Genomic DNA, 13,099 nt, shown 5'->3' on the forward strand with positions numbered 1-13,099 from the left:
CCCTACTTCTCTCCCGCTCTTTCTTCCTCCTAACATAATTTGTCTTACTCTCTGTCTCCCCCATGCCTGTCACTTTCTTTCTTTTTCTGGCAGCTCTCCAGGAATCACAATGGATCTCCCTACTACAGAGATCAGTTCCCCTTAAGGTTGCCAGCTCCAGGATGGAAAATTCCTGGAGATTTGGGGATGGAGCCTTGGGAGGGTGAGGTTCAGGGAGGGAAGTGACCTCCGCACGGTATAATACTATAGACTCCACCTTCCAAAGCAGCCATTTTCTCCAGGGGAACTGATCTCTGTCATCTGGAGAGCAGCTGTAATTTTGGGTGGCCTCCAGCCCTCACCGGGACATTGGCAACCCTAGTTTCCCTGGATGAAATGGCTGCTTTGGAGGGTGGAATTTATGGCATTATACCCTTCTGAAGTCCCTCCCCTCTTCAAATCCCACCCTCCCTAGGCTCCACCCTCAAATCTCTAGGAATTTCCTAACTTGGGGTTGGCAACCCTATCTCCTTCCCACTCAACAGCCAACCTACCTTTATCTGTTCCTCTGTCTTACGCTTTCCACCCCCCAGCAGCCTCTGCCTAGGAAAACTGTGGCCTAGTTGTGCAATGCCATAGTTCTCTGCCCCATTCTCTCCTTCTCAGCCATTCACCAACCTACATTTTATCTGCCTTCCATCTTCAGCTATATTCATTATTTATTTCATTTATACCTCACGTTTCTCTACAGTAAAGACCAAAGCAGCACACATTTTTCTCCTCTGCTTCTTTTTATTCACACAACAACCCTGTGAGGTAGATTAGGCCGAAAGTATATGACCGTCCAAAATTATCCACTGAGCTTCCGCATCAAGATGGGGATTCGAACCTGAGTCTCCCAAACCCTCCTCTGAAGCTCTAACAGCTGTACCACACTGGCTTTCATAAGGTGACTGCTGTTGAATGTAGCAAGCAGTCAGGCCTAGCTGAGTCATGGAAGTCAAATGGTATCGAGTCACTCAGAGGTTGCTGCCAGGCCTTGGGTTGCCAAATTCCAGGTAGAACAACTGAACTCCAGACAACCAAGATCTGTCCACCTGGAGAAAATGGCTGCTCTGGACAGTGGACTCTGTGACATATCCAGCTGAGACCTCTCCCCACCCCAAATCCTGCCCTCCTCAGAACCCACTCCAAAATCTCCAGGAAGTTCCCAACCTGGAGATGACAACCCCAGTCAGGCTTGACCCCCAAGGTGCCCTCCCTCAACAGCCAAAATAGACCTGGAAATGGCTCTGCCTCCTCACTTTTACTAACAGAAGCAAGCTTTAGAATGCCCTGGTTGCCTAGCAACAGTCACTGAGGGAATCCATTCCTTAAAGCTACAGGTGCTCGTTTTATAATTTTTGGTTTTTTAAAACTGCCCAGTGCATTTTTTAGATTGCACATTTTTCTGCAAACCTACAGCCCTTTTCAGGCTTGTAGAAAGATTTGTCTGCTGCTCCAGTCACCAGATTTAAGTATCCAAAGATATCCTGACTTCGCTATTAGAATAAGACAAGAGTGGACCCGCAACAAAATGTTGCTTGTCTCTTCCCGCCCCCTCCCCTCCATTGCGAGCCCCGGCGGCTGCAGCTGCCGGGCCTCGCTCGTCTCTTCCCGGCTGCATGGCCGGCCGGGCCGCTGGTTCCAAAGCGGCGGTGGCGAGGACGGCAGCAGAGCATTCCCTGCGCATGCGCAGGGGACGTTCTGTAAGTTTCGGGGGGATTTAAGTATCCCCCCCGATATTTTTGTCCAGTTTTTAGATTTTTGTGCACACGTGGGGACTGGCCCACGTGTGCACAAACCTCCCCCGGCCCCCCAAGTGCGGATATAGCGATCCGCACGGAGGGGGCAACTTGGCTATTAGATATAGTGATAAACCTCTGCTTTCCCCTCTTGTTCTACCTCTTTAACCCCCGCCTCCCCTTCCCGAGTAATACACATTGCACAGAATATGCAGGGATTGGAAACACTTGCATCTTAATATGAGCATTCCAGTACCTGGTGCTATTTCTGAGTGCCTGATAGTATTGTGCCTGCTGGAATCACCCTCAATAAACCTCTCTCTGATTTTTCAGGTCTCAGTGATCAACATTCATCCATTCCTACACAGAACTTAGAATTCCTAGAGCTCCCTGGGAAAAGGGAATGACAGTCAGTCTGGAGTATAGATATGATCCAGTTCTCTCCTTGTTACCAGAGATAATTTGTTAAAATGCACATTTCTGCATATTTCTAGAGTATGCTATCATTTATTTAAAACTTGTAAGACTTGATAAAAGAACAAAGTTTGAGTCCAGTGGCACCTTTAAGACCAATAAAGTTTTATTTAAGGTATGAGCTTTCGTGTGTATACACACTTCCTCAGATACAAATTGATGCACATGAAAGCTCGTACCTTCAATAAACTTTGTTTGGACTCAAACTTTGTTCTGCGGCTTCAGACCTACAAGGCTACCCACCTGGATCTAGTTTCAAATAAGGAAGGCAGGAGCAGTTAGAAGCAGCAGAGCACCACTGTCCTCACACAGAGCACACTGTCCTCACACTAAAGCAAGGTGCAGGGGAATGAAGGCAAGGGGCCTCGTACTCACCAAGCCAGGCAAAGTAGAGTGCAATCTTCTCCCCAAAGTACCTGCGAATGTGATCCAGAGGCTGGTATTTCTTCCACTTTCTCCACTGAGCCCAAAAATGGAAAAGAATCTGCCTCTGGTTCATTTCATTGGGGGGTAGCTTTTCTGATGGCATCTTGAAAGGACCCTTTTGAGAGTGTGTGAAATATTACTTAAATCAAGTATTTCATATTAAAATATGGAAATTCTTTATTAATACATGCCTTTGTACAAAATTTCATAGTTGATCATTAACAACATTTCGATCCAGATTCAAATTATATAATTAAATATCCCATAACAGTGAAATGGGTTATCTTTCCTTGAATAAGTGTATTCTCTCATACTGTTTTTTTCCTCTCTGCATCAAGTAGAGAGCTAGATGACTGAAAAGGGAATCTGCTTGCATAAATCCAGGGAAATACCTCTGCCACACATTGAACGAGGTTCAACAGCTGTAAACTGGGGCTCTTAATGGATGCCACATCAAAGTTGTTTACCTTGTATAAATCAAATAGTAGCTTAGCTCCAAAAATGAAACACAACATTTTGAAAGGGCAGTGAGCTCTGTAAACCTTTACCTTATTCCAAAGGCAGAGAAATCAGAAGAGAAATGGAAGCCAAATATGCCTGGTATTTTAAGGCTATAAAGAGAGGGACTCTAAGAAAGCAAAAGCTTATTTAAAACGGCATTGCCTAATGGTTCTTGGCACCAACTAGCAACATAGATAGAGACTTGCTGCCCAAACATCTGGCCACATTGCACTGATTGGAATGAAGTGTCAGATCTGTGGTTCCTTGTGTAATACAGAGACCTACAAAAACCACATTGAGAGAACTTTATGCCTTCCTGGAAAGTTCTAGCGCTACTACAGAGAGGCCTATTCAGCGACAAGTACAAGCTGGGAGAGAATTCCAGCTCTATATTCTCAACAGAAGAACAGGAGCTGTTAAAACTTTTGATAGAAATTGCCTTTTCTTGATGGAATTATCTCATGTATGATCTCACTTACTAAAAAAAAGCTATCAAAATGTTTTTTACAGGTGAAACATGAACTGTATCCACACATCTTTGGTTACTGTGCTATAGCAATAACTTCTTTAGCTATAGCAATCACTTGCAATTGGATTAGTTTATCCACCCATCAATAGCCAATTGCAAAAGACTGCTATAGAACAATGTGAAATATTGTGGTGTGTGGATGGTCAAAAGCTCAATTTCAGCCTTCTGATTTTACTTTTGGGTTGTCACCTGTGTTGCGCAGAACATGTCCCAGCATCCAAACCTTAGGCTAGTTAAATGGGTATGTTCTTCTGCTAGCACTTTTCCCACCATTGTAATTCTATGGATGCGCCGATGTGCAGTTGTTGCAGGCACAACCCCTTCCCTACCTTTTCTGGTTTACACAATTTTTAGAATCTTTGGGAGGTTGATCTTACTTTTAATATTTAAATTCTCTATTACATGAATACCCAGTAGTTGCATGTATCTCTCTCTTCAGAGCCAGTAACATGCGTTTCTTTTTTGTTTTGTTCTAAGGGGCAAGCAGCTCTTCCACTCCCTGCCCCTCCCCAACAAGAGCCTCCTGTCACCATCGTTTAAACCATTATTCTGCTGCCTCTGCAGAATTCGGACTAGGGTCAGTAATGCTAAAATGGAAACTATCAACCCTGCTCCAAATAAACAAACAAAACAAGCAAACAAAACCCCTGTGTGTATAGGCCCATGATTTTGGTGCAAGTAAAAACAAAAAATGCTAGTCAGGACTCCAGGTATAGAAGGGAATGTCTCTTGGGCTCAGACAGTCCTCTCACCTCCTTTCTCTGTTGCACTTTCTTCTCAAACTGTTTCAGAGCAAAAGTGCAACCTTTAGTTTGCTGAAACAGATGACATGAGGGGAGGAAAGACTGGGAGAGTGAAGTGAGGAGGATGCAAACACAACACTTGTTCCTGTAGTGTTAAACCACAGTTCGGCATTACATGTGAACCAATTCTCTCATCACCACCCCTGAATCTCCCTTCTGTTCACCGAACTGTGGAGGGGACCACATGCTTGAAGAGTCTAATGCACATTCCTGTAATGGGAACACTGATCTAACGGATCTTGTCATAAGAAGCAGATGATTTAAAATTTGGGGGGGGGGGTATTTGTTGCTGCTTATGGCATCATGAAGTACCAGTTTTTATCCAATAGAGCAGCAGTCATGTAGGAAGCACTCTAAGTGGGGTGCACTGTACCCAATTACCTCCATTATAGGCATTCAACATTTCTAAGGTGGCTCTTGTTCCCTGCATACATAGTAAGAAATACGCAGGGGTCATTTCCTGCAGGAGCGCACAGGAGCAGAGCTCCAGCAGTAAAGAGGCCAGGGGGCGAGCACTTGCAACAAGCCCCACCCCCTGCTCCCAGCAGCCCTCATTCAGAGCAAGAAGCAGCCAGGTAAGTTGCAGAGCTCCCCCAGGCCCCCCGGTCCAATCCAAAACAGTCCAGTGGCACCTTTAAGACCAAGTTTTATTCCTCTGTGAGGACAGATCTGCACGCCCCCCCCCCAATAGCTAGCAATCCAAAACAGTCCAGTGGAGCCTGAGCAGTGGGTGTTGCCTTCGGACACACTTCCGGTGATGTCAGGGGGTGTGGCATATGCAAATAAGTTATGCTAATGAGTTATGCTAATGAGCTCCTGCACCTCTTTTTCTATGAAATGACCCCTGGAAATATGGATCCATTTTCAGGAATTAAGGAGTGTTGGTGGCATCCTGTTCAAATGTTGAAATCTCTTGGTTCCTTTTTTGATGCTAAGGTGCTCCTATCATGTGAGTAGAAGTAAATTAGGAAGAATCTACTTGCCAGCTTACATCATGCAGTGGGAACGCAGCTGTGAAGACTTCTTCATTCATCAGTCTTTCCACTCCAACATGCCCTTCCTTTGGATCACCGTATATTGTGGTGGCCAGAATCTCATACAGCTAATGGAAAGCATAAAGGGGACAAATAGGATTGTGCTTTTGTTTCTAGGGTAATCAACCAGCACCTTCCCTGTATTATTCCAAGAATGAACACTGAGGCAAGTATGCCACAGCATCCCACTGTTGTAATTCTTTGGGTGCAGCCTCACATTATGTATAATTCCATAATTTTTAGAAAATAAAAATGTAGCCCCTAGAGCTGTGATTTAAAGGGCAAGATCAGTATAGTGAGAAAGGGGAGCTTTTAAAACTATTTCCCATCAGGCTCTTTTTCTGCTGAAAGTCTCCACTTTGCTATTAACCTCTCACTGATGAAAAATTATACATGCCCAGAAGCATTCACCAAGGAGATAAAACCAGTGAAAGTAACAACATTCAAGAAAAAATGGCTTCTAAATCTCTACACACACACCCAACACACACAAGATCCCCCCTTTATATCCCAGCCCCAGATGCATTCTGTTAAAGTACTAAACACCCTAAGAATGAATCACAGGAGGAGTCTCAGAATGCCTTACAATCTCCTTCCCTTCTGCTCCTCACAACAGACACAACAGACAAAGAGAAAGCTCTTTGAGAACTGCTCTTGAGATAACAGCTCTGAGAGAACAGTGGCTTGCCCAAGGTTGCCCAATAGTTGCATGTGGAGGAGTGGGGAATCAAACCTGGTTCTCCCATATTACAGTCCTTGCTCCTAACCACTACAGCATTGTACTTGATGTTTTGCTTCCCAGCACTTGATCCTTAGAATGTGTGCTATAATGATCAGCAATTAAAATGGAAAGCAAAATTAGATTTTTCTTTCTTTTTAAAAATAATATCAAATTTACACCTAGACATCTACATAGCTCTTTACAGGCTATATATTATTTTTAAAGGGAAGGGAATCTTGAGAACCAAGGGACTACAAACTAGTTAGGGTTTGTGCAAAATTAGGGGTGTGTGGAAAGAATAGCAACAAAACGTCTAGGTTGACTAATGCACAAGGAGTCTGTAAAAAACAAAGATAATTTCTAATAAATATTAAACAGGAAGGATAGGATAAAAGCCAGGTCGAAGGACACTATTAGAGTTAATCCCTGTTTTATAAGGATCTAACTTCTGTGTTCCTCTTTTGGGTTTGTTTTTTAGTGCCAACAGGACAGCCAAGCTTGTTGCCAAGACAAGTAGGCCATGTCCTTAGACTCCCACTACATACTACTTTCTGGGCTGTGTCCCCCGGCATCCTTCCCATTCTTGGCTTGGAACTTACTATTCTGTGCCGTTGTGTGCTGCTGAAGAAGGTGTCATGGTGATTACTCCCAAGAAACCTGTATGGGGGGAAAAACTTGACTGAGAACATAGTAGACTAGAAACCCAGAGCTTGTGAGAGAAGAGTAGATGCTTCAGGCCTGTTTATCCATGGCCACTGCTATTCTTTTCTACCCTCCTACTATGAATATTAGTCAGACTCTACAACCCAGTCTTCGCAAAAATAAATATTACAGAATCCCCTCAGTGAAATCCAGTGCTTATTAAAGGGTCATGGACCTTTTATTACATTATACTTATGGTATAATAATGGTTCAGATTGGAGGCCTTGAACTAATCTTCCATGTAATACCAATACAGCATGTGATACTACTGCAGCATCAAGAGAAATGTAATCTTGGGCTGAGTGACAACTGCTAGTGTGGCAGTTAAATCTCGGTCTAATTGACTTTATCAAATGGAAATTGATGCCTTTATATTATAGTAGTAGTTCCTGATTCAGAACCACAATATTAACAGTAGATGGTGTCAGAGTCAAACGGTCCAGGCAATATATAGTTTAAACTGTCAAGCTAAGGAAAATATGATCATATACAAAAATTCTCTCAAAATTACCCCCTAGGAAAATACTCCAACCCCGTTTTATGGTTCCTTATTTGCTTTTTAATCTCATCTGTATACAGCAGCTGAGCCACATTGCTCTGGAATTCAGCTAAGTGCTTAGAAACTGAGCTGGGGAGGAGGAAAAGCTAGATGTTTAACCCCTCTTCTGAGGCCTAAATATGAGACTTGAGGCAAGAATCCTGTACTCCCTTATAAGCCATACAGCTATACCAAACAGATACCAACATAATAAACTAACGTTCGCAAAGGTCCCATCTATACTACATACTTATTTTACGACAGTAACTGTAATGTCTTTCCCCAAAGAAATCCTGGGAATTGTAGTTTGGAGAGGTGCTATGAATCTCCATGCAAGATCTTTAGCATCCCCCTTCAAGAACTGCCATTCTCAGGACTACCCTGGAAGACAGAATGACTTAAATCAAGGCCTGCAATGTAAATGTGCCCATAGTGCTTTTCCAGGCACTTGAGCAGGGCTCCTTTCGGGCCGGAGCGCACCGGAGCACTGCTCCGGCAGCCCAGTAGCTGCCACAAATGGCAGTGGCAGCAAGCCCCATCCCCAGCTCCCTGCGCCAAAGCGCTGTGGCCCGGGGAAGGCCTGAAGAGGCCCATTGCTGGCCTCCCGGGGCCCGTGCTGGAGCTCTGCGGCCTGGGTGAGGCCTGAGGAGGCCTGTCGCCGGTCTCCCGGGGCCCACGCTGGAGCACTGCAGCTTGGGGGAGGCCCGAGGAGGCCCATCGCCGGCCTCCCAGGGCCGACGCTGGAGCGCTGTGGCCCGGGAGAGGCCTGAGGAGGCCCATCGCGGGCTCCCAGGGCCTGTGCTGGAGTGCTGCAGCCTGGGGGAGGCCTGAGGAGGCCTGTTGCCAACATGTTGGGGCCCGCGCCAGAGCGCTGTTGCCTGGGGAAGGCCTTGATCATGGTAAGTGAGGGATCCACGTGAGGAATCCGCAGGGGTGGTGGTGTGAAGGGCTTGATGGGGGGTGGGAAAGCCTTCCTCCCTCTCCCCATCTCTTTATTTATTTTTATTTATTTATCACACTGTATCCTGCCCTCTCTGCAAGCAGGCTCAGGGTGGCTAACAGTATTTGGTACAATGCACCAAATCGTAAAACAGTTAAAACAATCAAAACAGTCAAATAATTTACAATTAAATAATTTACAGTTAAAATGCTCACAGTTTTAAATCACAGTGGTGAACCATATAATACCGCACTAGATGGTACCATATAATGTCAGTTAGGCTGGCCTTGCACCACAGATGTTAATTGCGGGCACTTGTGATAGTGGCGGCGGCTCCTAATTGAAGGCCTGGTGGAAGAGCTCATTCCACCAGTAAGGAGCCGCCACTGAAGGCCCTAGCCCTGGTCGCAGCAAGCCTGGCATCCCTGGGGCCTGGGATAACCAGCCGATGTTGTGACCCCGACCGTAGTGCTCACTGGGGTATGTATGGGGAAAGGCCCTCTTTCTTTCTTTGCCCTCTTTCTTTCCCTCATTTCCTTCTCTCCTTTCCTTTCTCTCTTTCCCCCTTCTCTCTTTCTTTCCCTCCTTCTTCTCTTCTTTCCCTCCTTTCGTTCTCTCCTTTTCCTCTTTCCTTCTTCCCTTTTCTTTCTCTTTCTTTCCCTCCTTCTTCTCTTCTCTCTTTGCCTCCTTTCATTCTCTCCTTTTTATCCCCTCTTTCCTTCCTTCTTTCCCTCTTTATTTCCTTCTCTCTACTTTCTCTCTCTCTCCTTCCCTCTTTCCTCCTTCTGTGGCCCAACTCTAGTGAGAAGGGGTTTAAACTTTAAACCCCTTCTCTCTTCACTCCCCACCCCCGCAACCAGCTGGGAAAGGGAAGGGGAGCCTTTTGAAGATACCTTCCCCCCCTTTTTGCTTCCCCTTCTGTCATCACTTCCGGTGATGTCAGGTGGTGTGGCATATGCTAATGAGCTATTATGCTAATAGCCTAGTAGCTCATTAGCATACCTTATTTTCTATGAAATGACCCCTGCACTTGAGAGATTCTATTTTAATCTGAGACAAGCGTAGACCAAGAAAGAAAGGGAGAAGAACTGTAATTCTGAAACATTACCATGGTAATTTGTTTGCCTTAAAATGGCAGGTGTAGTAATCCAAGGGCAGGTCAGGAACCTCATCGTAGAGAATACTAGGGATGCCCAGTTTCATCAGAAGTCTGTGAGACCAGTTAAGTACTGCCTGATTGGGTACAGCCTGGAGAAAAAGTACAGGAGAATCTTGCTAGATGGGAAGGGCACTGTGTGTACAAACTAGGGAGTCTGTACAAACACATGGAACCAAACAGATTATAATGAGGTTAAGGACCTGTAAAAAATCAAGAAGTGCATGCAGATGAACTCAGAAGAAGAGCATAAAACGAGGGGGCAATTTCTCATGTATGTTGTCATCACAGATCAGCAATATGTGTTGGATAACAGCACCTATTTTCTTACCACACACATCAGTTCCTTGTATATAATTAATCTATCTTTGCTAGAGATGTAACATTTCTGGAATTTTGAAGCTGGGGAAAAAAAGAAATCTTGGGAGGAAATTGAAAGACATGAAATACTTGCTGACCTATCAAACCTAGACAAATTTTACAACTTTAACAGACATTGCATCATTTATAATGTACTTAGCATATAAAATTGCAACATTTGAAACAGTCATGGAATTTAAAAGTTATAAATGCCTTAGTTTTCTACAAGCAAAACTGCAAAGATATGCAAGGCTTAAAAGAAAACTGCAAGCTGACGCACCCTATGCTGCTTTAGCCCATATACTTTAATTTTTTGCTACCTGAAGAATAGAAAAAAATAGTAGTTAAAGGGAAAACACAAGCTTTGTGTTAAATGACATAAAATATATTATTTGGTCAGGAAAAAGAGTCACAGAAAGGGTTTTGCTTCCCAGCACTTGATCCCTAGTTTGTATGCTATAATGATCAGCAATTAAGTCTTTCTGCTTAGAGAGAGAGAGCGGAAACGGTTTAAAAAATGGATTGTTGTTAAAGGGAAGAAAAGATAGAAAAATTGTACAAGTGCAACTAATTGGCAGTTTATTTTGGTGACTTGATTTATTGCTGTTTCATTAATTCTCTTAAGTTTCTCTTCCTTTACGTGATGAGTATGGATGGATTTAAGTATGTGAATGGATCTATGTTGTATTATATGTTCTTAGTGGGTATTTGTTAGCACAAAAGAGGGGGAGGGTATAAGGAATGTGTAGACTAATTAAAGTGGAAATATTAGGATTTATTTTTATTATTATTATTATTATTATTATTATTATTATTATTATTATTATTATTATTATTATTATTATTATTATTATTATTATTATTATTATTATTTATTTTTTTAGATAGATATTTCTTTAAACTTTCTTTCCACGTTATTGCTGGACTGATGGGAAAAAATAGTATATCAACGTAGGGTCAGAAGTAGGTTTCTCTCTAGTTAGCAGAACTAAAAAAATGTTTAAAAGATATTTTAAATGGAAATATAAGAGATACTTAAATGTTTTTATAAATGGGTGATCAAGAGGTAATATAGGCTCTTCATTCTTAGAATACAAAATAAATCTGAACCAGTAAAAATAAATGAAATGTTAACTATGTAAGTGAATTGAGGAAACATCAAAGATATGGTTCCCTAAATATATATTGATCGTTCAAGAGAAGGTGAGAATGTTTGAATAGGTATATCAGTAAAGTATGAGTAAAGCTGTACTATAATAGTAAATTTCCAATTAAGTTCCACCTACTAAAAATATATATTAAACAAAAGACGTAAAGTAAAGTAAGATGTTGATACAAAATCTTAGTGGTTGATGTGGATGGCTAGAAATAGAATGAATTTAAATTGTTATCTTTAAAGCAGTTCAAATAGGGAATAAGAAATTACTTAAACAAATAGAATGACATTATTAAAATGAAGCTTATTTGGTAGTAACATTATTGATACTATATGAATTGTAAATTAAATCTACTGTAAACTTTGTTGTTGAAGTAATTTATAGAACCCTGTAATACGTGTTTTAAGATACTGGATTGGAAAAGGATAATAGGAAATGGCACTAAATGTATAAGTAAATTATCTTAATTTTGATTGGAGAATCTATAATTAAGCTATCAATCCTGATTTGAATGTTACGATGTGCTTAAATAATTATATGTCCCGTTGTGTGTGTGTTTGTCAGAAAATAATAAATAGATTATTAAAAGAGAGAGAGGGAGAGACAGAGAGCTCAGTTCTCAATGAAGCTTTCAGGGTTTTCCTCTGAGGCTTTAGTGCAGCTTCTGCCCCAAAGTCTTCTGAACCTTTTCCCCCCCTCCAGCAAGGTAGGGCAATAAACTACCTGATGCCCAGTCTGTGGGTATTTGTGTCACAGTGGTTTGAAGGAGAGGTGAAAAGGTCAGCGCACAAGAGAAGAGTCAGGTCAAAAGTGCCACAGAAGCAATGAAAGCCCTGCATGCCGCCCTCATGAAGATCAGGTGTATTTCTAGGTGCTGACATGCATCTTGTATTTAAGAGCTATATACATCGACAACATGCCCAACTTGTCTTTAAAAACATTTAACTCATTCTAAAAGACTATTTCATCAGAGTTTTTTTTTCAGTACTCCCCCAAATTTCCAATTTTCCTCATAGAAAAATGGAAAAAAGGCCTCAGAATCAAACCAGGAAAAATATTTTTTTCCCTGAATTTTTCCATTCCCCCCCCCAACTTTACATCTCTGATCTTTGGGCATGAAGGGAGTGAAAAGAAATAAGGCTCCATCCCTTCCTCTGCACTGCTTTCTCCACCACTTGAAAATAATTGCAGTATGTAAGGCCAAATCTGCATTGGTATCTTCCGCTGCTTTGGCAATGCTCCCGCTCCGTCTCAAAAAAAGATCTCTACATCTCTTTCGGATTCGCTCTCCTACTGTACCATTATAAAAGCGAAGGAGAAGAAGAGATTGGATTTATACCCCGCCCTTCACTACCCGAAGGAATCTCAGAGCGGCTTACAAACTCCTTTCCCTTCCCCTCCCCACAACAGACACCCTGTGAGGTAGGTGGGGCTGAGAGAGCTCTGACAGAAACTTCTCTTTTTCAAGGACAGCTCTTATCAGAACTATGGCTTGCCCAAGGTCATCCAGCAGGTGCAAGTGGAGGAGTGGGGAATCAAACCCGGTTCTCCCAGATTAGAGTCCGCGCACTTAACCACTACACCAAACTGGCTCAGTTATAATTTCTGCTGTCTGCATTATTTTACTTCCCTATGGTTTCGACTCAGTTGTGATTGCGGTGTCTCACCGGCTCAACTGGATCTGGTTACAAAGCACTCTAAGCCCCCTCCCAAAAGCGCCATCTAGTGATGAAGACTTGAATCAACCAGATTGGAAGAATTTCTTGAACAAGCATAAAGAAAGACAGCGTCGAGACTGCCTTAAAAATGAAGATGTAGACATGACCTAAGACTGGAGCAACTCTACTACCTGTATAAAGAAATGCAAGCTGACCGCCACTCTTTCCCAATCACTTGATGAAGCTACAGAGCAAGGTTTCAACTCCACAAGCAAAACTCTAGACTGTATCACTTGAGACCACAGATGAAGGAACACTTCATGACTGAATGCTTCCC

At 42.7% G+C, this 13,099-nt stretch overlaps 1 protein-coding gene across 1 annotated transcript in view; it reads right to left on the reverse strand.

Moving 5' to 3' along the window:
• ANO7 (anoctamin 7) overlaps window positions 1–13,099 on the reverse strand; it is a 58,113-nt gene that overhangs the window by 32,417 nt on the left and 12,597 nt on the right. Inside the window, exons 5-8 of the mRNA XM_015416053.1 lie at window positions 9,540–9,679; window positions 6,851–6,908; window positions 5,488–5,598; window positions 2,613–2,778 (exon numbers count right to left, since the gene is read on the reverse strand). Coding sequence (XP_015271539.1) covers window positions 2,613–2,778; window positions 5,488–5,598; window positions 6,851–6,908; window positions 9,540–9,679 — 475 coding nt within the window. The remainder of the gene's footprint in view (window positions 1–2,612; window positions 2,779–5,487; window positions 5,599–6,850; window positions 6,909–9,539; window positions 9,680–13,099) is intronic.

This window comes from Gekko japonicus, unplaced genomic scaffold (assembly GCF_001447785.1).
Source record: "Gekko japonicus isolate JY-2015 unplaced genomic scaffold, Gekko_japonicus_V1.1 scaffold300, whole genome shotgun sequence".
Classification (NCBI taxonomy): domain Eukaryota; kingdom Metazoa; phylum Chordata; class Lepidosauria; order Squamata; family Gekkonidae; genus Gekko; species Gekko japonicus.